Source organism: Gobio gobio (assembly GCF_949357685.1).
Source record: "Gobio gobio genome assembly, chromosome: 19".
NCBI lineage: Eukaryota > Metazoa > Chordata > Actinopteri > Cypriniformes > Gobionidae > Gobio > Gobio gobio.
Genome location: NC_137112.1, coordinates 25,544,554 through 25,567,887, shown reverse-complemented (window position 1 = coordinate 25,567,887; position 23,334 = coordinate 25,544,554). Strand labels below are relative to the sequence as shown.

Here is a 23,334-nt window from a genome sequence, read left to right as displayed (position 1 = left end):
TATAAATAAAGTTGACTTGACTTGACAACTTGTTTGTGAAGGTTACAATAAAGAGCCTTTGATGACATCAAACAGCAATCACATACACCTACAGTTTGCCAGGCTTTACAGGAACTTTCAGTGGGACTGGGTTTTATGGTCAGATGAGACCAAAATAAAGCTTTTTGGAAAAACACCAGAGGTGGGTTTGGCATAGACAGAAACAAATCCATGTAGAAAAGCGCCTCATCCCCACTGAGAAGTATGGTGGTGGATCTTTAATGCTGTAAACTGGGCTGTGGTTTGATCTTCCAGCATGACAATGATCCAAAGCACATCTCAAAACAAACAACAGAACAGCTCACTGACCACAGAATGAAGGTTTTGCCATGGAAACAGCAATCATCTGACCCATAAAAAATGTAGTGGTATAAGCTAAAGAAAAAAGTCCACAAGCATAGACCTCTAAATCTGAAGGATCTGAAGATTCTCAGGGGGAATATGGAGGAATGGTCTCAGATCTCTTACCATATGTTCATCAACCTTACTATGCATTATAGGAGAAGATCCAGAGCTGTTATCTTGATTTCAGGAAGAATTTTTTTTTTTTATGGTAGAATTTTTCTTTCAACTATTTTACTTTAATTAAAGGTTACATTTTTCAGAATAAGACTAAGAGGAGAAATTGCAAAAACTAATTTTCACAGTCACGACTTGGGTCGTATGGAGTAACATATGGTTAATGTTTGCAAGCATTATCATCTATCTAATTTCACTGTTAAAGTGTAACTTTTATATTTAGGGCTGAAAGAGAACCATCACAAACCCCGTTTCTGTTATGTTAAGAGCTGTTGGCATGCATTAGCATATTAGCTGAAAGAAATGCACAGATCATGAAAATCCACCCTAAAAAGTATATCAACCATCACCTGTAGCACAATATTTTCAATGTACTATCGTTTAGGATGCAATAATCTAATCTTGAATAATATTTAGGATGGTCAGTGTGTTAAGTGGGACACTAAATGTTTAATGGGCCTGTATTGCAAACTGAAATGAGTAAACAGCTAATTAAAATTTGGATCTGAGAGGAAGGTCTTCAGAAGATCAGGTTTGGCCAATGTTTTCAGACTCTGTACCTGCAATCTCCTCCAGTGAGTTGGCCCTCATGTCCAGCATGACGATGCCATTTAGGATGCAGCTCCGCAGCTCAAACAGGCTATGAAGGGAAAGAGTAGCCACATATGGCTTACTCCACCTCTCCCCTCCGTCCTCCACATCCTCCTCAAACTTCAGCCATCTAGAGACAAATAAGGGACATGAGAGAGAAGAGTAGGAAGAATGGGAGGAAAAAAAGAGAGAATGACAATGACAATTAAATTCGTTTTCTCATTTAGCTGCAGCACCACAAATTGGTATTGCATTAGTTGTAATGGATACATGCCCATTCCTCTCCTAATCTCTTATTCCATACCACAAATATTGCTCTTAAATAGGTTTGTTCTTGATTTAAAACACTTTTAATCTCACTCCACTGTTTGTTTCTGGCAGGTCATCAAACCCTCGTTGACCCATACTTTGGACTTCTGAAATTAGGAGCAAAGTCTCCTTATTTGGTTTAAGTTTTTGTTCCAGTTTAATGTTATGGTTTCAACCTAACTATATTTTGAACAATATCCTTTTTATGGGTCGAAAAAGAGAAAATATCCAGTGAGCGGAAGTTCGGGGTGAAAATGCCTTGTTGTTGATGCCAGAGGAATGTTTCAGCACCTTGTTGAACTTGTGTGGATTCGTACCTAGCTGTCTCTTTCCATTCCGCGTCCTCTCCCTCTTTCAGGCAGATCTCGTCCAGCTCGGTGAAGAGAGCATGAGGAATGTGTTCCTCGTCATCCTCCATTCCCAGCAGAAACTGTACACGCTGTGATGGTGTGTCCGCTAGAGAGAAACAAGAGTTTTTATCTCTTAACTCTGTCCTTTTTGACATAATCCATTTTTTCGGTTATCCTTCTAGAGTGTCAGTCTTACTGTAAGAAGGAGATTCTCTGCCATCTTCAGTTCCGGAGTCTCTTTCCCGTGACCTCTTCCTGTGGCGGTGTCCATGGTGACGATGCCGTCTGTGTGACCTCCGACCCAAAGGTACATGCACCCCAATGTAGAGGGTACGGTGGCCTGCCAGGGACAAAAAGAAAAGAGCAGTTATCACAAAACAACCTTAAAAAAATAACTACAATTTACATAAAATCAAAAGAATCGTTCAACCAAATTGAAAAATTAAACCAATTGACCAGTTCATTAAAAAATATATATATTGTTTTAAACAGGATCCAGGGAACCTAAGGGGGCCAAAGAAGGGTGTTTGGCAGTCAATGACAATTTTTGTGATAAACTAACCAATTCTTTTATTACTACAGCTTATTACTGTTATAACGGATTGCTTTAAACCAAACAAACAGCTTTACAGTTTTAAACATGAAAAAACAGTGTCACTTTTGATTTCAATTAGAATGATTCAATTTCTACTATGAAGCAGCTCTCCAGTGTTTATGTTTTCACTTGCGGATGTCTGACCTCGATGGACTCAATAGAGGAAATGAACCAGAGATTTCCACGTCAAAGAGGGCGGAGCCTCAGAGAGCACCTACCTATTATGTAATGCCATGGACCAATGGTGGTTTGAAAGTGTTCACCAACTTTTCCAGAAAGTTTGCTTTGGTAAACTGTTTTGAACTCCAGAAACTCACTTCGTTTTGGCCTGATTTTGTTCGAAATAACATCACACTACTTCATCCTTCGATTGTGCTTTAAAGGGGTAGTTCACCCAAAAATAAAAATGTTGTCATCATTTACTCACCCTTAAGTTGTTCCAAACCTGTATGAGTTTCTTTGTTCTGCTGAACACAAATGTTTGTAACAAAGCAGATAGAGCAACTATTGACTACCATAGTAGGAAAAAAAATGCTATGGTAGTCAATAGTTGCTCTATCTGTTTTGTTACAAACATTCTTCACTCTATCTTCTTTTGTGTTCAGCAGAACAAAGAAACTCATACAGGTTTGGAACAACTTGAGGGTGAGTAAATGATGACAGAATTTTCATTTTTGGGTGAACTATCCCTTTAAGTATTGGGCCTTTACCATATTTTACAGTGCCCCTATTATGCTATTTTAAAGTTTCCTAATTTTGTTTTGAAGGTCTCCTACAACAGGTTTACATGCATTAAAGGTCAAAAATCACTTTCATTTTCTCATAATATACATTGCACTTCACCACAGTGTTCAATGATTCTCAAACGACTTGTTTGATTAATCGGTCTCTCTAAATCCCTCCTTTGGCGCAGGCTACTCTGCTCTGGTTGGCCAGATGGCCCAGTCTGTTGTGATTGGTCTACCGCTTTCAGCGCACGTCGGAAACAAGCAGCCATTACCATAACTGTCCTTGAGCTTACAAGGCTTCCTCAAACCTCAGCGATTGTACACACTGTGAAGACAGTAACGATGACGTCGATTTTACCCTATCAATCCCAGCGCGAGTCCGATGATGAAATATTGGAAGAACTAATTATTCAACCCGAACCTCTATCGCAAAGACATCTTGAGCAGGAAGTTTCTTAGTGATGCTACTCAGTTTGAGATACATTATTAGATGTTTAATCTTTTATTCCTCACCATCAGCATTAACAAGTGTATGTCCATCAACAAACCGATGTGTGTGTAATTTATTGCCGTGCACATGCAGGAACTGTAACAATAATTAACTGTATCAATAACGGTGCATACATTAGCCGAGCACTGACATGAATTTACTTGTGTAATATTAAAGTTTGCAAAACAAATTTTGCTCCATCCTTTATCTTTACTCAAAGTAGTAAGAACGACAGACAAGCTGTGTTAATAGACACAGTTTTAGGTAATAGTGGCACAGCTGATTTTCAGTTGTACTTCAGTAAGACAGAAATAACACGAGTTAGCAGTTAGCCAGATACCTACTCAATATTAAACACAAAACTACATATTTTGAACGCCCGGTAAAAAATATATGAATCAATAATGAATCATACTAAAGGCCAAAGTATACTTCACTTTTTACGCGAACGCAAGGGTCAGCGTACAGTGCGCCAGATGTGAATTTCGTCATTAAAAGACGACGTGCAGGTTGCACATGCGGATTTAATTTTTTTGCAGTACTGACATGGGTTGTAACCATAGACTGTAAAAAAAATTATAGACGTAGTGTCAGTGACGTCACCCATAGGATTCTGAAGAGCAGTTTTGAAGTGTAAAGTAGGGTCGAGCTAGCTGTTGCCATCTAGGCAGCGTGTCATCGCGCATCACTCCTGGATAACAGAAAATGGGCAAAGAGGCGGGACATGGGTGGAGGTGAGGTGACATGATGACTAACAGACAGCAGACAAACGGCAATCCACCTGTCACTCAAAGTGGCCACACTCTTAATTATGCAGAACTTTAAGGCTTTATATAATGTAAAGAAATGAGTAATAAAAAAAATTCACCCCCCTCACAGTTTTCATAAAGGGCAAAATTAGCTATATATACCAAAACCACAATTTGTACCAGGCTGTAAACATGTTTTAATCTGCTGTAAAGTTGGGCATTTTAACATGGAGCTCAATGAGACTCTGCTCCCTTTCAGAGTCTGTCCCTAGCGGCCAGTTGATGAATTACAGTTTAAGTCACTTCCCTATTGGCTTCAAGAGAAACTGGGGGAGGTAGCCGCTTGGTTGTAACTGTTCTGCATTCGACTGTGCGCATACCCTCGCGTCCGTGTAAAAAACGAAGTATACTTTCGGATTTACAGGTTGTGATTCTGAGGAGCAGGATGGTCCAAACAAACTGAGTACTGACCCATTTTTTAAGAGCAAGCATTTTGCGAATCCTGTGTTGAACTCAGAGGTTTGAGAAGCAGTCGTCAGTAAAATGATGTATTCACTGGCGGATAACGTACAACATAGGCGGGCATCATGCAAATGTTGTTTCTAGTGATGTAGAACCGTCACGCAGTAAGATTTAAAAACAAAAACGACTCGCATTGGCAGGAGTCTTGATTTATCGTGCACTTTCGACTTTACAACTTTGCAGAACGTTTACATTAGCAAACAGATATATCACACACAGCATGAAAGGAAATATTCGCAAATAATAGAGGCACTTTAATGTATTGTCGTAATTATAAAAAAAAAACACTGGTTTGTAGAGCAAATAGTTTTACTTTTTTACTGCACTTTGTTATTTTTGTCCATACAATTTACGTTGGCTTTCGTATAATGAAACGACAAAAAACTAACCATTTCATTTTAAAACTATAATGTTTTAACCGTTAGTTTCACTGATTAAAAATTATAATAAAATTAGTTTTTTGGGGGGAGAAGGGGTGAACTGTTACTTGATGAATAGATCCTTTATTTGTTTGTCTTAAAGTGTCTAGCAGATGTAGAAGACTGTTGTGTAAGATTCAATCTCAGTAGTCACATAATCAGACTCAGTGATTCTGTACTTGTTTACGGTCTCAGATTAAACTATAGCATTAAATCCCAATCTCTCTCCCTCGGCAGCCCCTCCCTCCAGCTCACTGTGTCTCTCTGAACAGAGATGCAGCCTGACAGTGCGTGTCTGTGGGGAGAGAGCACATATGTGTGCTTGTGTGATTCCAGCCCTGGGCACTGACACAGAGAAGTAGGAGACACAAATCAGACCTTTACGTCACGACTTAAGTGTGTGAAGCAGACAGATGGAGACCAAAAGCAGATCTGCATATAGAAACAGCTGCTGGCCCATGCTGACAGTGTCTTGTGAATCACACATCATTTTTTAATATAACCTGCGTCTCATTCTTCAGAAATACACACTCTAACGAGCTTTAGTTTCACAGGCTCACAATTTAGCATCTAAATAAGTGATAAAGACCTCCAGGGTCCACACAAACACACACGTGTGCTTTAATCTCATTACCTTCACTGATATCTTCCCCCTGCAGCCTTGAGGTGTGTGTGTGGCCATGTGGTAGTTCATACAAAGCGGAGTCACTTTCTCTTACATCAGTGAAACATCCTCTAAATAACATCTAAACACTGCAATACAGAGTAATGGGACTGTTGAACAATCTATTGTCAGTCTGTCATGTGCATTTCTGTCTTCTGCAGAACACAAAGATTTAGAAGAACGTTAGGAAATAATCAACACTGGAGCCCATCGACTAAATTGTATTGATAAAAAATACATTCTTCGAAACAACTTGCTTTGTGTTCCACAAAAGAAAGAAAGACTGTTTGGAATGGCATGACGGTCAGGGATTCTGGGTGAACCATCCCTTTAACAAATTTTAGCCTCCTAAAATCCAAAAACCTCACATTCCCTATAGGGTCTGAGAGCTATTTGAAGAACTAATATACTAAATATATATATTTAAAATCTAAAATTTGGGGTCTCAAGGACCCTAAAGGCCCTGAAACTCTTCAAAACTGGTGTGATGTCATTTTTAACAAAATCAGGTTCGATACAGTTCTGGAAAAGTTTGATCTGGTTGGTAAATAACTTTGAACTATCGGTCCTTGACAATTAAAAGGATTCACCCAAAAATCTAAATTCTGTCATCATTTACTCACCCTCAATATTTTGTAAACCTGTATGAATTTCTTTCTTCTGCTGAACACAAAAGAAGATATTTTGAAGAATATGGGTAACCAAGCAGTTGATGGGCCCCATTGACTTTCATACTATGAAAAAAAAGCTATGAAAAGAAAATAAATTATTTATTTATAATTTCTTCTGTTCAGTCCGTCGAGGTCAGACGCGAGTAAAAACATAAACAGACTGTAGAGCTACTATAGTAGAAATTGAAGTTGTGAAAGTGACACTCTCACAGTTTTTTTATGTTCATACTGTAAAGCTGCTTGATTTAAAGCAAGCTATTGTTTAAAGTGGTATATACATAAACATGATGTGACTTGTTTATTTTGTTATTGAGAGAAAAAAATGTCAGAACATATTTACATATTCGTCTAAATGTCACTCTCAGTAATGTGGGTGGTGTTTGGATGTTTCCTAACAGTATAGGCTATCGCTACAAAGGTATTTCACACTTCTTTTTAGCCCTAAGTTAAAGGGATAGTTCACCCAAAAATTTAAATTACCCCATCATTTACTCACCCTCAAGCCATCCTAGGTGTATATGACATTCTTCTTTCAGATGAATACAATCAGAGTTGTATCAGTGTTCTTGAGCTAATCTGAAGGCCACACAAAGTTTGGTGGTCTGTAGCTATTGACTCTGCAGAAAGTTGGCGACTTCTGTGCACCCATATGGAAATGTAATATATGTACATATATGAGTCATGTGGGTGCAAATGATCAGGCAGGGCAGAGGATCTAAACGCAGGAATATTTTAATAACACATGGAGAAACACTAGGACCAGGTATACATGAAGAAACGCCACACATATCATCCACAACATGGCACAAGACAGGAAATAACAAAAGAGTCCACAAACAGACAGAGAATTTATGACAATATGTCCCTATGTGGTGATGTCATATATGTTTCATATAAGGCAATACATTATTAGCACATATATATCATCACGATAGATGAAGATATAGGTTTATACCATGTGTGAAATACCCATAGAAGAATTATTATACATATATTCAAATTATTTATATGATGACTTTTTATATGGTATTGTATGTTAATGCCATATATGTAAACAATATATGTCTAATTTATATATGCAAGTTTATTTAAACAACATATATGCAAACATTCAGTATGCTTATATAGGATTTTATATGGATTTAGTTGTATACCACATATAAAATATCTATAGTAAAATGAGTATATACAGTATATGCATATGTTACAGATAATGAATATAATGGATGTTGGTAACACTTTACAATAAGGTTCATTAGTTAACATTAGTTACAGTTAACATGAACTAATAATGAACTACACTTATAAACCATTTATTAACCTTTGTTCATTTTAATTTCAACATTTAGTAATGCATTATTAAAATCTTTCTAATATTAGTTAATGCACTGTGAACAAACATGAACAAACCATGAACAGCTGGATTTGAATGAATGTTAACAAATATTAACTAATGCTGAACAGGTGTTGTTCATGGTTAATTCATGTTAACTAATGCATTAACTAATGTTAACTAATACAACCTTATTGTAAAGTGTTACCAATAGTTTATATTTTAATTTTCATTTGTTTTATACATAAAATATATAACTCTACGACATTTATCAGTGACATGTCAGTGACAGTAATTTGTCACATACTGTATATAATTTGAACATATATAATATATGGAATAGAGTCATATGTCAATATTTGGAATTGTTTTAATTTCTGATAGGTTTCATAGCGGTGCATATATGTGCTGTGCATTTATGTTTTTACTCTATGTGAGCACATTAGGATATTTCATATGAGACAAATATTTCAAAATATGTATTGTACATACATAATCATATATAATATATGAGATAAATGTATATGTTAATATATGTAATTGTTCCAATTTCTAATAGGTTTCATTTATGTGTTTACTTTATATGAGCATATATTGATTATATTGATATTTTATATATGCACATATATTACATTTCTGTATGGGCACTGTACGTCTCAGTGTGCGGTGACCCCGCTCTGTGATTTTACGTGGCCTACCAATTCGTTGACCGTGGAATATTTAGTACTTATTGGACAGGTGGCAACCTATCACGGTACCACGCTTGAATTCACTGAGCTCCTAAGGCAACCCATTCTTTCACAAATGTTTGTAGAAGCGTCTGCATGCCTAGGTGCTTGATTTTATACATCTGTGGTCATGAAAGTGATTGGAACACCTGAATTAAATTATTTGGAGGGGTGTCCCAATACTTTTGGCAATATAGTGTATATCAGGGCCTTTTTCTTCATCTGAGGTAATTTAACCTTTATATTATACAGTATGTCCATTTTTTTATCTATTTGTTTTTTGATGTGGCAAACTGAAAGCAATGTTACTAGCATGGATACCACTCTCATTTATGAAATGTGCATGCATGTGGTTAAACAAATGGGTAAAGATTCAAATAGCTGTAAAGCTTCATAATAACTGTCTAATTGGTCGTGATTATGTCAGAGGAACATCTTAAAATAATTTGAAGAAAATACAAATTAATTAAATGAGAGAAATGACAGAAATGACCTTTAAAAGGAAACAAATTTGTTGGTAAAATAATGATTTAACATTAAAAAAATATATATATATGCACACACACACACACACACACACACACACACACACACACACACACACACACACACACACACACACACACACACACACACACACACACACACACACACACACACACACACACACACATTTACTTATCTGGTTTGCTATCTTTGCTATCTTTCTATAGACATAATTGTTTTTATACAGTACAAACTGTATATTCGATCCCTTAACACCAACCCTACCCCTAAACCGACCAGAATTTTCACACAAAACTTCTTTTTTACACTTCCAAAAAGACTAATTCTGTATGATTTATAAGCTTGTTTCCTCATGGCAACCTCAATTTGGGTCCCGACGGTGACTCGAGTCCCCACCAGGATACAAATACATGTACACACACACACAAAGCATTAACACACACTTTCTCTGAAAATCCGGAGTCTTCACAAAGGTTAAGTAAGGATGAGGATGAAACATTCTTCAGGCACAGACACTCTTTGGCTCCGAGTGTGTGTGAAGGAGCTGGAATGAAATGTTTCTCTAAATGGAATATTTCCTCAGGACTAAGAACAGCTAATGTCAAACACTGGATTCATTTCCTCTCTACTTCTCTGTTCTCGGAAAATTAGGGCAGGATTCTAAAATGGGTTTTTGAGCTTGTATGTTGGCATCTATGAGTTTAATGCCTCCTGAATGACTGTTTAAAGTGGCTTTGATGCACTACCAGTGCTGGCTAGATTACTTACAAATTGTAGTGGGTTACTGATTCCAAAGTACATGACAAAAAATACACATTTACGTTATTCGAACGACTTTTAGATTACTTTCGACATAACTCGCATTGAGACTATCACATTGCTTTGAATAAAATAATCTTGTACCATATTGAAATAAAAATATATAAATTCCAGACTGGGTTTTGTGATGTAACTGCAGGGGGTTTGTTTAAAGCTACAATATGTATTTTTTGCCGGTAGGGGTCGCTAACCTCTAACCTAACAATAACAAAGCCGTAGATTGATGACGCAGTGAATAAGCGTAGAATTATGGAACTTGTCGTCATACCGATGGATCTAATAATGTTTATGGGGAAATAATGTTGAGTGAATGCATTCATGTTTTTTAACAGGGCGCGATTACTAATAAGAGACCGATATCAGCGCCACAAGCGAGTCCCAGGGGATATAAAGAAATGAGGACATTTCATTCTACCGAACTACCCGTAAGTGCAGAATTACTACTGTACTCATACAGGTCAGTTTATTTGACGAATTAAAACTGTGAGGAAACGCAATGCTGTTTCACTTGGTCTACACTATCTAAACTGCATTTAAGTGTGTTGAAAGTTATAATGTTATTCTCTGTGTTAGTTTGTTGGCTGTATGAGACTAGCAGTAAGCTTTCATTTCATTGTGTTGAGCTACATAACATTGTTTTGTTTTATGTGCATTTGCTCACCTGTCTAATAAAGCACATGCAAGAACGCCATCTCTATCAAGTCGAAGTTTGTTGCGAAGCTCTCGCCATCTCGAAAACGCCACGTCGATACTGGTCCACTTTTGATTTCTCATTTTATTCCAAAGGCTGCTTGCCATGGTCCATAATGTTTGAACGAAACTACAACAGCGAGACGTTATGCAGTTGTCCATGTATGTTGCCATGGTTTTTACGGCAGTAAAAGCGGAAACCGAGGGTAACGCAGATATGATACGACTCCCTCACACGTCCCGGTTACTTGGTTAAAAACGCAATTTTCTCACGATTTACCAATAGTTAGAAACATTTGGGATATTGTAAGCACTCCATTGAACAAAATATATAACACTGGCCTAGTGGTTTTTGGATATTTTACTGCAAAAATCCTACATATTGCACCTTTAATGAAAAACTATTAACTCTTTCCCCGCCAGCGTGTTTTAAAAAAAAGTTGCCTAGAATTTTGTATCATTTTCACCAAATTTGTATGGCTCACAGAATATTTTGTTGTATGAATATCTGAACATGCAATATATCAAAAGAAAGAACAGACCCTCTGTCATTTTGAGCAAAAAGCTGAGATAATCATGTTTTTGTCAGCATATGCTAGACTACATCCAGATTGGATTCAGAATGATGATCAAAACACAGATGGAGTAGATCGAGTCCACCAACACCCCCAAAGCTTCACAGTCCTATAGCTCTTCCTGGGTCAACACTTCATTCAGTAACGTTTTGATTTATATGCTGTTCAATGCTGATGATGATCACGGGTATTTTACATATGCATCTGCTTGGGTAATTCCTGCATTGCATGTAAATATGAAATTATGTGAATTTGTACATTTTAATGTGTTTGAAAGACAAAACCTTCCGAAAATAGTAATGCATTAAATGACTCACTGAGTGATAATTGAGATGAATGTGTTAGTCAGGAGCTGACTAGATATGTAATGTTGCAGTGCTGTGTGGGTCTCAGTTTTCACTCATGAGTGTGTGTTATAGCTTCAATTACCTTCTAGCTCCTCTTTCTCGAAATTCGTGTTGAGCATGGACCGAGTTCCACCCCTGTCCAGCACGGCTTCCTCATCGTTTCTCTGCAAAACAAAGTACAAGGCACAATCACACATACAAATTCATGTTCTCTTATAGATGATCACTCACTGACAGTAACTCATCTACAATCCATATCAAATAGGCCTACGTCCCAAAAAAACATACTTTACACATATAAACACATATACAATACCATTCAAATGAGTCTGTAAGATTATGTCTTATGCTCACCAAAGCATTTATTTAATCAAAAATATAATATGATTCGATCAAGAAATATTTCTCATTATTATTAATGCTGAAAACAGCTGTGCTGGCTTACATTAATATTTTTGTGGAAACCATGATACATTTTTTTAGGATTCTTTACATTTTGTTAGAACAGCATTTATTTTGTATAGCTATAAATGTTTTTACTGTATCTTCTGATCAATTTAAGCATCCTTACTGAACTAAATAATAAACTAAATAAAAGACCCCAAACTTTTGAATAGGTGTGTACATGTATATACATATTAGTTATGTTGTTGTTATTATTATTATCAGATTCATTGGTTAGTCATTGCAGCCCTACTTGAATTGTTTTGAACCATGCACTTTTAACAAATGCACATGTGGGAGGTTTGGACTCTCTGAGTCACGACTAAAAGGAATACTTTTTTATTTTTAAACACACAAATCCTTTCACCTGATTGTCTTCGGTTTACTGACGTCACATACAACACCAGTCCATTCATGTCTCCAGGGCAAAATATGCACTTAATGATTTACACTTTTCATGATTTACTCCAAATAAATGCCACACTGAGGCCATAACAGACAGACCCTCATTCTCTCTCACACCACCAATGGATGACATCCCAAATTTAAGCAGCCGGTCTGCCTGAGCCTAACCTTAGCAGACAGTTTCCATGACAACTAATGTGGCCTGCCGCTAGTTGTCCCCAGAACATAAATGACATTGTTTTATTCCCCTGTGAAGCCAAAGTCTCACACATGTGGCTCAGAATCCAGATCACCCACAGTCCAGTATAGATGGAGTGCTCATTCATACTCTTTAGCAGGGTAAATAACCGCTCACACATAATCAGTTGCATGTCTTTAGAGTAACATCTGGATACACAGCAGAACCAAAGCAATTCATTTTAAAGGGATAGATGACTGTGATAAGATCCGCTTGTACATGAGTGCAGAAAGAATGATGGCATTATGGATGGGAGACATAAAGGGCCATATCAAGAGAAAGACAAGATTGTTCACCTCACAAAAGACAAGGGCTGAATCCGAAATTACCCCCTATACACTCAAATAGGGCATTATTTGAGGGGACAGCCATTTGTAGAGGTGTCCGAAACCATAATGGACATTATTGAGTGCACTCATTCATTCCCACATTGCACCGCAATAACGAGTATAACAACGGCTGTCCGACTTCTCGCACACGTTTTCATTCACTCCTTCAAGTGAACTATATTAGTGGACTAAAGTAGGGAATAGTGAATGATGGTTAAGGGGGAGATTTTGGATCCAGCCAAGGAGAACTCTAGCCGGATGAGACACGGACCACATGGGAAAAGATTATAATTGTGTGCTGGAACATCCCAACATACATATGAGCGTGCGTGTGAGAGAGCCAAGGGGATCATGGGAGAGATCAGCAAATGCCACAAGTTTGGTTGGTTTGACCACAACAGTGTATATATGTGGAAATGAGGAATCATAAGGTTATTTATAATAACACTATAAGAGTTCAACAGTTCATGCCCCATTTTTCAGCGGTGCTAACTCCGGAAGTATTATTTTCATTCATTTTTCCCATAGGGATTTTTTAAAAAAAAGTCTTTGTTAAAGAGTTATAAGCCATGAACCAAGCTAATCAGCTACGAGGTGAATCAAAGCATTACAAACTTAGCAAAAACATTTGAAAATCTGCAAAATAACAAAGGTGCGCTTAACGGTTTTAGTGAGGGAAAGAACTACAACTCCATGAAGCACATAATCAGCATAATCTAACGAAAAACAATGAGAAAAATAAATCTTTCCATGTAGAAATGTATACTATATACATAAAACCAATATATTTTAAGTTTATTGCAAATATTTAAGTATTTTGAGAGCTTAGAGAGATTGGCTGAATCCGAAATCGCCCCCTTAACCCTCATTCACTATTCTCTCGGTTAGTCCACTAATACAGTTCACTTGAAAAAGTGAATGAAAACGAGTGAGTGGATTCGGACAGCCGTTGTGTGTACATCGGCTGTCCATTCATTATTGCGGTGCAATGTAGGATTGAATGAGTGCACTCAATAATGTCCGCTATGGTTTCGGACACCACTACAAATGGATGTCCCCTCAAATAATGCCCTATTTGAGGGTATAGGGGGCGATTTCGGATTCAGCCATTGACTCGATTATGTCATTCGCAGAGCTTCATAGGAGTGGGTGGAGCTAAAAAGCTATTTTGGAGTAATTGATTGGTGTCATTTTCTGTACAGCATCATGGGTGATGTAGTTTTTCACCAGGAATTCCGCTGGTAAATACATTTAATTTAAAAATAAACAGAAATAACTCAGGCTGACGGCTTCAACAGAAGCAAATACTTTGGGTTAACAACTTCGTAGCTCACAGTAGGTCTTAAAAAGTATTGTTCAAAATCAGTTTCCATGAATGGAGATTTTACTTACGGAACCTGACTGTTGCACTCTATAACAGGCCATCTGACATGTCTGTCAACTTCTCAACACTCTTAATTTCCAAATTACATAAAAGTGGTACTGATTAGCTCCAACTAGATTATTACATTCTATGAATAAAAAAAATAAAAAAATAGTTAGCTGTGCATGCGATGCAAAACTTTCCAGTACAATGCAAAGGTGTTGTAAGTGGGTGCCAGGGCATAGTTATGCAGTATGCAGTTCAATGTGGAGGTTTTTGTACATTGCTATGTGTGTTTGCTATGGTGTTCTGACTGATTTCTATCAAGTAGCTAGTCTGTTGCTAAATTGTTCTGTGGATATACGGAGCATGCATGAACCTAACACCGTCTGAACCACCGTCTTTTTCTTTCAGACAACAGATGCTGTGCTGATACTATGAGCAGGGGTGAACCGAGGAATAAGGGGGCGAATTTGGCGAAATGTACACTTATTTAATAACAAATAAAACATATAAAACATCCACGTTTGCACATCAGTGCCTGTATTGAGTGCTTTAGGGTGTACTCACACTAGGCACGGTTGCCTCTTACCGCGCCCGAGCGCGATTGTCTCCCCTCCCCACTCCCCCGCTGGCCTACTCTCACACTTGCACTTAATGTACCGGGCCGGAGCACGCTTACGTCATTCACGATGCAACTTTTTGTTTTGAAGAAGACCGGAGGAAAAACACTTTTGCTAATAGACTGGCTATTAGATTTATCATTTATGCCGCACACCGATTTTTCACTTGATTGCACTGCACGTATCAGAAGAATACGGAGGCAGCTGACTTTGATGGAGGAATTTGCAGCTTTACTCGCAAACTACAATTCATGTTCATCAATAAGGTGAGAACCAGGCCCGTTATAAACCTAAATCTACAAGTAAAAATAGTTTGCTGTTTGCTGTTGTAATGACGACAGTAGCGCACAGCTGTTCCGTTCTCTGGCACGGTTAGCGCTCACACTGCATGCGTACCACTCCCGAGGCCAACCAAACCGCGCTCTGGCCTACCTCTTCCAGACTTTGGGGGTCAAACGCGCCCAGGCACGGTTCAGATCGCCTAGTGTGAGTACACCCTTAGTTGCAAAACATAAATGTTAGAAACCCAAGAAGGTGATGATGATGATGATGATGATTATTATTTAACTTAAGTTCAGTCAGGACCACTTAAGTCAAAAACACCATAGACAAACTTTTAGTCAACATTTTGATTGGCATATTTTGCAAAAGTTACATTTGGCGATATGGCTCTGTTCTAAATTCCCCATCCTTTTCATGAGCTCCATGAAAAGCCGAGACAGGGAAGAGCAGCAACTTCTGGGGACAACCTCCAATTTTTTTAAACTGGGAGAGCAGCGTGAATCCCTCCATTGAGAACAGAGCATGCATCAATGACAACAGAATTATATTGATTAAGTTAAACTCAGTTTAAGGAGGAGCTGACGAGGAGGTGGGTTGCAAAGCAGCGTGGAAGCAGCCAAGCAGGCATATTGAACTTAAGCTGTGCTTAAGTAAGGCGCCCTGTTTGAGAGTTGCCAATTTGCATAGGAATCGGATCAGCTGATATGGGCGGGTTGGAATTTCAATCCAATCAGCTGATAGCAGAGCATGACTACGTGGCCTGCAAGAACTAACGCAGAATGCTTGATTTATAATTACAAATAACTTTATTTGAATGTGTTTTCATCCACCAGGATGATAAAATTGACATCATTATATGTGGACGTAAATAACCTGATTATTTAAACAAACTGTCTGAAAGAACTGGTTTGCGGAAAAGAACCGGCCTTCCCATCACTAGTTCTATGCTGCTATGTATTTCCTTAGGTGTTCTGAAGGGCTAACCCCCAATTTCCACCTGTTGCGTTACGGCTGCGGAACGGCTCCGCTGCGTGACAGCTCCGTGTTACGTCGTCCGTCAATACCCACCAGGTCCGGATTTGTTGCGGAACGGCTGCGGTCATGACTGACAGCTGACGTCACGAGGCCCCATGCAATCTCGCGAATTCTGGTGTGATCGCGCGATATGTAGTTTCTATAAAAAGAACTACCAAACCAGGAACAGTTTTCCATCCTTTTTAATGTTGTCCTTATAAAAAGGATGTGAGGGGTCATAGATGATGGGTTGATTCTGTACCTCAATAATCAGCATTTCTTCATCCATCGTGTCAACGGGGTTAAAACAAGCCTGTCTCCGCCCATTTTGACGTTTTCAAGGTGTAGTGTAGGGAAATATGAGCGCGGTGTATTTTATTTTGAAAATTAAACGGATCTTTTATTTTGTTTCTGGCTGTTCTGTTTTGTCACTCGACTTCCTGTCCTGCGTACTCTGCCCTGTAGTGCTGCGGAGCGCTCCGGCATCCGGCAAAAATAGAAGCTCTGCGTATTTGATGCGGAGGGCTGCGGATCGCCGGAGTCGGAACGCAGCTGTAACGCATTCAGTGGAAATACACTCATGGACTTTAATGGAAACCTATTGACTCCGCCGCCGTGACGGAGCCGTAACGCAGCCGGTGGAAATTGGGGGTTAGACTGCCCTAATCATGGGTTAGCTTCATAAAGGAAGATAGAGTAATGGAGTAAAGAGTAAATTAATGTTTCACGAAGGGTCAGCAGCACTTTTTACCCAGGGTTATGAAACCCTGCTCAACAACAGACAACCAATCACGTCCATGCCTCATATTCACACGTTTTGGACAGCCACAGAAACAATGTGTGTTGTGAAAAGTAATAGAAAACGCCCATTGATTATTCAGGACAATTAGCAAAGGCAAACACTTCCTGTGTGAGCGAACAGGGCCACCAACAGTAGTTTCAGCGTTTGAGGGGGAAAATGTTAAATGGATGTGGAGTGAAGAAGAGACTTTATCTCTTATATTTTTATCTCTATTTAACTTTATAGTCTAAAAAGTCCATTCTGGCTAAACTTAAAAGTACACTCTGCAATGTATAATATATTCTGTTTATAGTAATAACGTCTCTCTATTTATACATATTTATACATATTCAGTACATATCCATGTCCTGCACTTACGCATCCATTGTATATCCTGCACTTGCTGCTATTGCACTTCTGGTTAGACCTAAACTGCATTTCGTTGCCTTGTACTTGTACTTGTGTAATGACAATAAAGTTGAATCTAATCTAATCTAATCTAATATGAGGATGCACAATGCTAAAGCCTTTATGTAAACATATCGTGTTCGGCGTTCGTCCAATCAGCGACACTGACACCACAAAAATACAAATAAGTACATTAACCCAGGGTTTAGGAATGTACAGTGTGAAACATCAGTTTATCGATACTCAGAGTCAATTTTTAAATGTGAAGGAAAATCACCCAGGGATCTGTTTACCTGGAGGTTTAGAATGAAATGCGTTATGAAAAGCCTTTTTTTTTTTTTCTCCATGCATTTGCTGTGGTGGTTTCTACCTATTTGCTATTGTTGCTTGGCTGTTCATAGTGGTTTTTACTACGTTGAGGTTAGCTAATGTCACATGGTGTTTTGGTGTTGGTTCATGTTTCATGTGTTTAGTTCATCAAGTTTACTGTCATGTTTCTAGTTTGTCTTGTCCTTTCAGTTTCCTGGTTTTGTCATGTTTCATTGTCATGTGACTCCCATGCCCTCATGTAATCTTGTGTCTTGTCCTGTCATTGGTTCATTGTTTAATCACTGTTCACAGGTGTCACTTGTCTTGTCATTTAGTGTGTGTATTTAAGCCCTCATGTTTGCCATGTGTCTTTGTCTGTTATTAACGTTGTAACCTGCTGGTGGTGAGTTTTGTTTAGCCATGCCATGACTTTGTTTTATGTTTTGACCAAGTTAAGCCAAGTCTTTGTTTTAAGTTTTGTTTATTGTTAATAAATGCTGCACATGGGTTCGAAACACTTGCCTCCAGTGGACCGTATGTTACAGAATAACAGACCTACAAAATGGACCCAGCAGTTATATCCTTGCTTCGTCTACGCCAGGGAAACCAAGCCATAGAGAACTATGTGGAGGAGTTTTGTGGACTGTGCTACCAGGTGAACTTTAATGATGTTGCCCTCAAGGGTATTTTCTTAAATGGACTTAATGACCTTTTAAGGTATTTGATGCCAGAGAGCAATTCTCCAGGAACTCTAGCTGGATATATTGACTATGCACTTCAGTTGAGTGGCTCATCTTTTACTGTGGGAACGGTGGATGAGGAGCTCCACGTTCCCACAGTACTCTCCACCCCAGTGAGCCCAGCCCACGGCCCCGTCCCGGCTCCAGCCCACGGCCCCGTCCCGGCTCCAGCCCACGGCCCCGTCCCGGCTCCAGCCCACGGCCCCGTCCCGGCTCCAGCCCACGGCCCCGTCCAGGCTCCAGCCCACGGCCCCGTCCAGGCTCCAGCCCACGGCCCCGTCCAGGCTCCAGCCCACGGCCCCGCTGTCCCGCCCAAGAAAATTTTGGGGGGGGGCAGGGGGTACATGGAGGCCATGAAGGCCACGCCTCTGTGGGCCCCTGAACCGCCATTAACGCCATGGCCTGATGAACTGCCGTTACCGTCATGGCCTGATGAACTGCCGTTGCCGCCATGGCCTGGTGAACTGCCGTTGCCGCCATGGTCACCCACGCCTAAGGGTCCAGGTCCTCCCACGCCTGAGGGTCCTGGTCCGCCCACGCCACAGGGTCCGCCCACGCCACAGGGTCCGCCCACGCCACAGGGTCCGCCCACGCCACAGGGTCCGCCCACGCCACAGGGTCCGGGTCCGCCCACGCCACAGGGTCCGCCCACGCCACAGGGTCCAGGTCCGCCCACGCCACAGGGTCCTGGTCCGCCCACGCCACAGGGTCCTGGTCCGCCCACGCCACAGGGTCCTGGTCCGCCCACGCCACAGGGTCCTGGTCCGCCCACGCCACAGGGTCCGCCCACGCCACAGGGTCCAGGTCCGCCCACGCCACAGGGTCCTGGTCCGCCCACGCCACAGGGTCCTGGTCCGCCCACGCCACAGGGTCCGCCCACGCCACAGGGTCCAGGTCCGCCCACGCCACAGGGTCCTGGTCCGCCCGCCCACGCCACAGGGTCCAGGTCCGCCCACGCTCCCAGGCCCGTCCAGGTCATGTCTGGGTCCGGTGCCCCTGCACGGGCCTGGCCCACCATCCCTCCCCCAAGACCGCCCCCCAAGACTTTTTGTTAAGACTCTTTGTTAGGTTATTGATGTGTTGGTGTTTGGGCGTCAGGGGCCGCCCATAGAGGGGGGGATCTGTCACATGGTGTTTTGGTGTTGGTTCATGTTTCATGTGTTTAGTTCATCAAGTTTACTGTCATGTTTCTAGTTTGTCTTGTCCTTTCAGTTTCCTGGTTTTGTCATGTTTCATTGTCATGTGACTCCCATGCCCTCATGTAATCTTGTGTCTTGTCCTGTCATTGGTTCATTGTTTAATCACTGTTCACAGGTGTCACTTGTCTTGTCATTTAGTGTGTGTATTTAAGCCCTCATGTTTGCCATGTGTCTTTGTCTGTTATTAACGTTGTAACCTGCTGGTGGTGAGTTTTGTTTAGCCATGCCATGACTTTGTTTTATGTTTTGACCAAGTTAAGCCAAGTCTTTGTTTTAAGTTTTGTTTATTGTTAATAAATGCTGCACATGGGTTCGAAACACTTGCCTCCAGTGGACCGTATGTTACAGCTAAGGTGTTCTGAGTAGTTTTAGTTGCCAGGGCGTTGCTATAAGGTTGCTTAGGTTTCCTTAGTGGGTTTTAGTTACTTTAGTTTTAGGGCGTTTTCACACCTATAGATCGTTTGTTTTGTTCCGAAACAGGGACTTAATTTTTTACACTGTTGCATTTCTTCTTGGTGAGCTTCGTTTTCATAAGGCAATGTTTCAAAGCGTACCAAAATGTGTTTATGTAAGTCACATGCGAGTACAACCATCCTCTTATTGGTCAGATTTTCCTCTGCGTCATACATCAAGATGACTGACAAGTTCGCTCCATGAGCTTATTGTGGCTTTATCTGTAACTGTCGAGACACATACAAACACCATACAAATGTAGCTGTCATTCCTGCTGTTAAACGATAAACTACATTCGTATTAATACTGCAGCAAATTCAAATGCGCTCTCACTGGATCGCCCAGTGCTGTCTAGAGGTTAACTGTCACATGTCTGTCCTGTCTCTTGAGCACATGTGGTGTTTTGTTATTTTGGGCCATGTGCTCCTGTCTGCAGTCTTGACCCCACCCTTCTTGTCATCTAATTAGTGATTCATTTGCCCCACGTGTTGTCCTCGTTACCTGCCTTGTTTGTCTCCTATTTAGGCCCCGTTTACACGTACATGGTTAATTTGAAAAACGGAGACATTTCCCTTCATTTGCGCCCTTTGTTTACACGCAAATGGAGAATTCGCCTCTGAAAACGAGTCTTTCTAAAAACTCTGGCCAGAGTGGAGATTTTGAAAATCTTCGTTTGCACGTTTGTATGTAAACTGAGACTGTTTAGAGAGCCAACGTCACAGTATGCGCCAGAGCTCGCACCTACGTCAAAAGTGCGACCTATGTTTACATGTGATCATGGAAGCGTTGAGAGTAGCAGTCGCATTTATGTTGGTGCAAACTCTTCTCATGTGTTTGCACTTGCAAATACAGCTGCTCCATTATGTCGAGGAGCAGAGACGAATGAGTGCTCGGAGGTCAGCAATTTTGCAACAACTACTCCCTCCAACACGAAGAACCAGTCCGCGTCACCGCCAGCGGTTTTGGGTCCGACCAGGGGGCGAACTGCTGTCTGTTGGGAGAACTTCGAAAATGAAGTGAGCTTCTCGTTACACCGCCACCTACAGGTTTGGCATGCTCTTGACGGCATAAATACACAGGTACGTGTAAATGAACACTTTTCTGAAAACTGACATGTGTGCACGGTGTTATTTTTTGAAATCGGAAAGGTTGAAATATCCGTTTATGAAAATAGCCGCCCACGTGTAAACGTAGCCTTAATCTCCTTCTGTTTTCTGTCCTGTGCTGGTACGTTGTCTATGTCACGTCGTCTGTTTCCCGTTCCTGACTTCTGGTTCATGTTCGTGGTTTGTTTTTGTATTATGTTTGATTTTCCCCCTCGTGGGTTTTTGTTTTGTGTTCTGTTTATTTTGTTAATAAATTCCACCATTCTCTGCTATTGAGTCCTCACTCCAGTTCTTCCTTGGTTAAACATAACATTAACTGTGTCAAGACACACACAAACACTGTCAAGGCTTCATCGGGACAGCATTCTCGCACATAGAAGCGCAATTGCACAACATTTTAAGATGAAGAGGGGCTCTTTTGGTTTTCAACTGTGATAACCAATGTGCTCACTCACAGAATCAGACACTATTGCTATTATGGCATATTTCCTGTTATGAATTATAATACCACTTGGTTCGTTGGTCCGTTGGGTTGGATTGCTTTCACACCTAAAGCGAACCGCCCCAGAGTTAATTTGCAATCGGGCCGAGACCACCTCATTCAGGCACTCTCAGAGCGATCATTGTGTTCACATATGCCTCAATGAACTGACCCAAGGGAGAAAACGCACCAGGTTCCGTAACAAACTCTCAGGTGTAAAAGCACTCTTAGTTACTATGCAGACTCAGGTCTGTACCAAATGCACTGCATCAGTAATAATGACGCTTGTCTAATAAAAGAAACAATCTCAGAGCATCACTGCCATGGTGAGTCATTTTCTTTAGCTATGATGCGTGCGTGCGTGTGGTCTGAGGTGGTGGCGGAGCACTCATGCCTGCAAAGAAACCATAAATGGGAATCCAGGGTGAACTATATAGATTACCATGGCAACTCAGCCCAGCAGACTCATGAGAAGCTCCATTCAGTCTGGCTGTGATGTCATCAAAATGAGCCCTGATCTCTCCATCTTGTTCTTGGAGGAGAGATGAAGGACACACGTGCGCACAGACATTCTGATAACTCATTAGCACGTCTGTCGAACACGTCATTAGCACGGCACATAACGAGAGGTTACGGTTATAAACATGAAGGGGAAAAAACAGCTGGCACTGTTTGATCGAGGTAACACCTGTGCAAACACACACACACACACGTGACGTGGACACTCACACACACATGATCGCGCCCCCTTGTGTGTTCAGATCTTACTAATGAAAGCTAACAGTGTGTCCCGCAGGCCTGATCCTCTTTATATTAATAAGCATCTTCCTGTGTGCAGCTGAGGTATGACATTATATCTGAGATCCCCCTCGTCCTGTCCTTCCTCGCTTGCTATGCCTCCGTCATCCCTAATCTTTCGCACTTCTTTTTTTTGGTCCTCTCTTTGTATTCCATTTTATGTCCTTCTCTCGTTCAGTCCCTCTCAGCCTCAGCAGCATGTCGGGTACAGTCACATGACCACGACTGCTCGGGTTGAATAATGATGAGGCAGATTCGAACATGTGGGGACAATTTACATACACAGAGGTGGGGGAGGGATCGGGGTCACTTTCATATGCCGGTTTCATGTAGAGCAGAGCAATTTAGAGGGTTTTTTTATTTTTATGTAAAAACTAGGCTGTCAATCGATTTAGATTTTAATCAAATTAATTGTATAATATGAGGATAGATTAATTAAATTGATTGCAATTAATCGCACAATTCAATATTTCATGTACAGTTCAGGGAGCAGGATTCATTTCTCTATTTTGCATAATGTTTTTATAATTAATCAACATGTTAAATTAACAGCCATAGCAAAATCACAAAGGATCAGAATAATGATTTTGAATAATGAAAAAACTGAATGTAGCCGTGTGAGATAATAAAGTGCAGTTCAATGGGAAGTTAAAAAGTATCACTATAACAGCCATGAATCCCACTGCAGTTTTTCCATTAAATATTTAAAAATAATC

At 40.4% G+C, this 23,334-nt stretch overlaps 1 protein-coding gene across 6 annotated transcripts in view; it reads right to left on the bottom strand.

The window, feature by feature from the left end:
* The window catches only part of slc4a10a (solute carrier family 4 member 10a), a 74,625-nt gene that overhangs the window by 26,435 nt on the left and 24,856 nt on the right, over positions 1 to 23,334 (bottom strand). For all 6 annotated transcript variants that reach the window (XM_079844895.1, XM_079844896.1, XM_079844893.1 and 3 more), the window contains 4 exons: positions 11,728 to 11,809; positions 2,005 to 2,148; positions 1,776 to 1,914; positions 1,119 to 1,279 (listed from right to left, as the gene is read on the bottom strand). In XM_079844895.1, the coding sequence (XP_079701021.1) occupies positions 1,119 to 1,279; positions 1,776 to 1,914; positions 2,005 to 2,148; positions 11,728 to 11,809 (526 nt within the window). The remainder of the gene's footprint in view (positions 1 to 1,118; positions 1,280 to 1,775; positions 1,915 to 2,004; positions 2,149 to 11,727; positions 11,810 to 23,334) is intronic.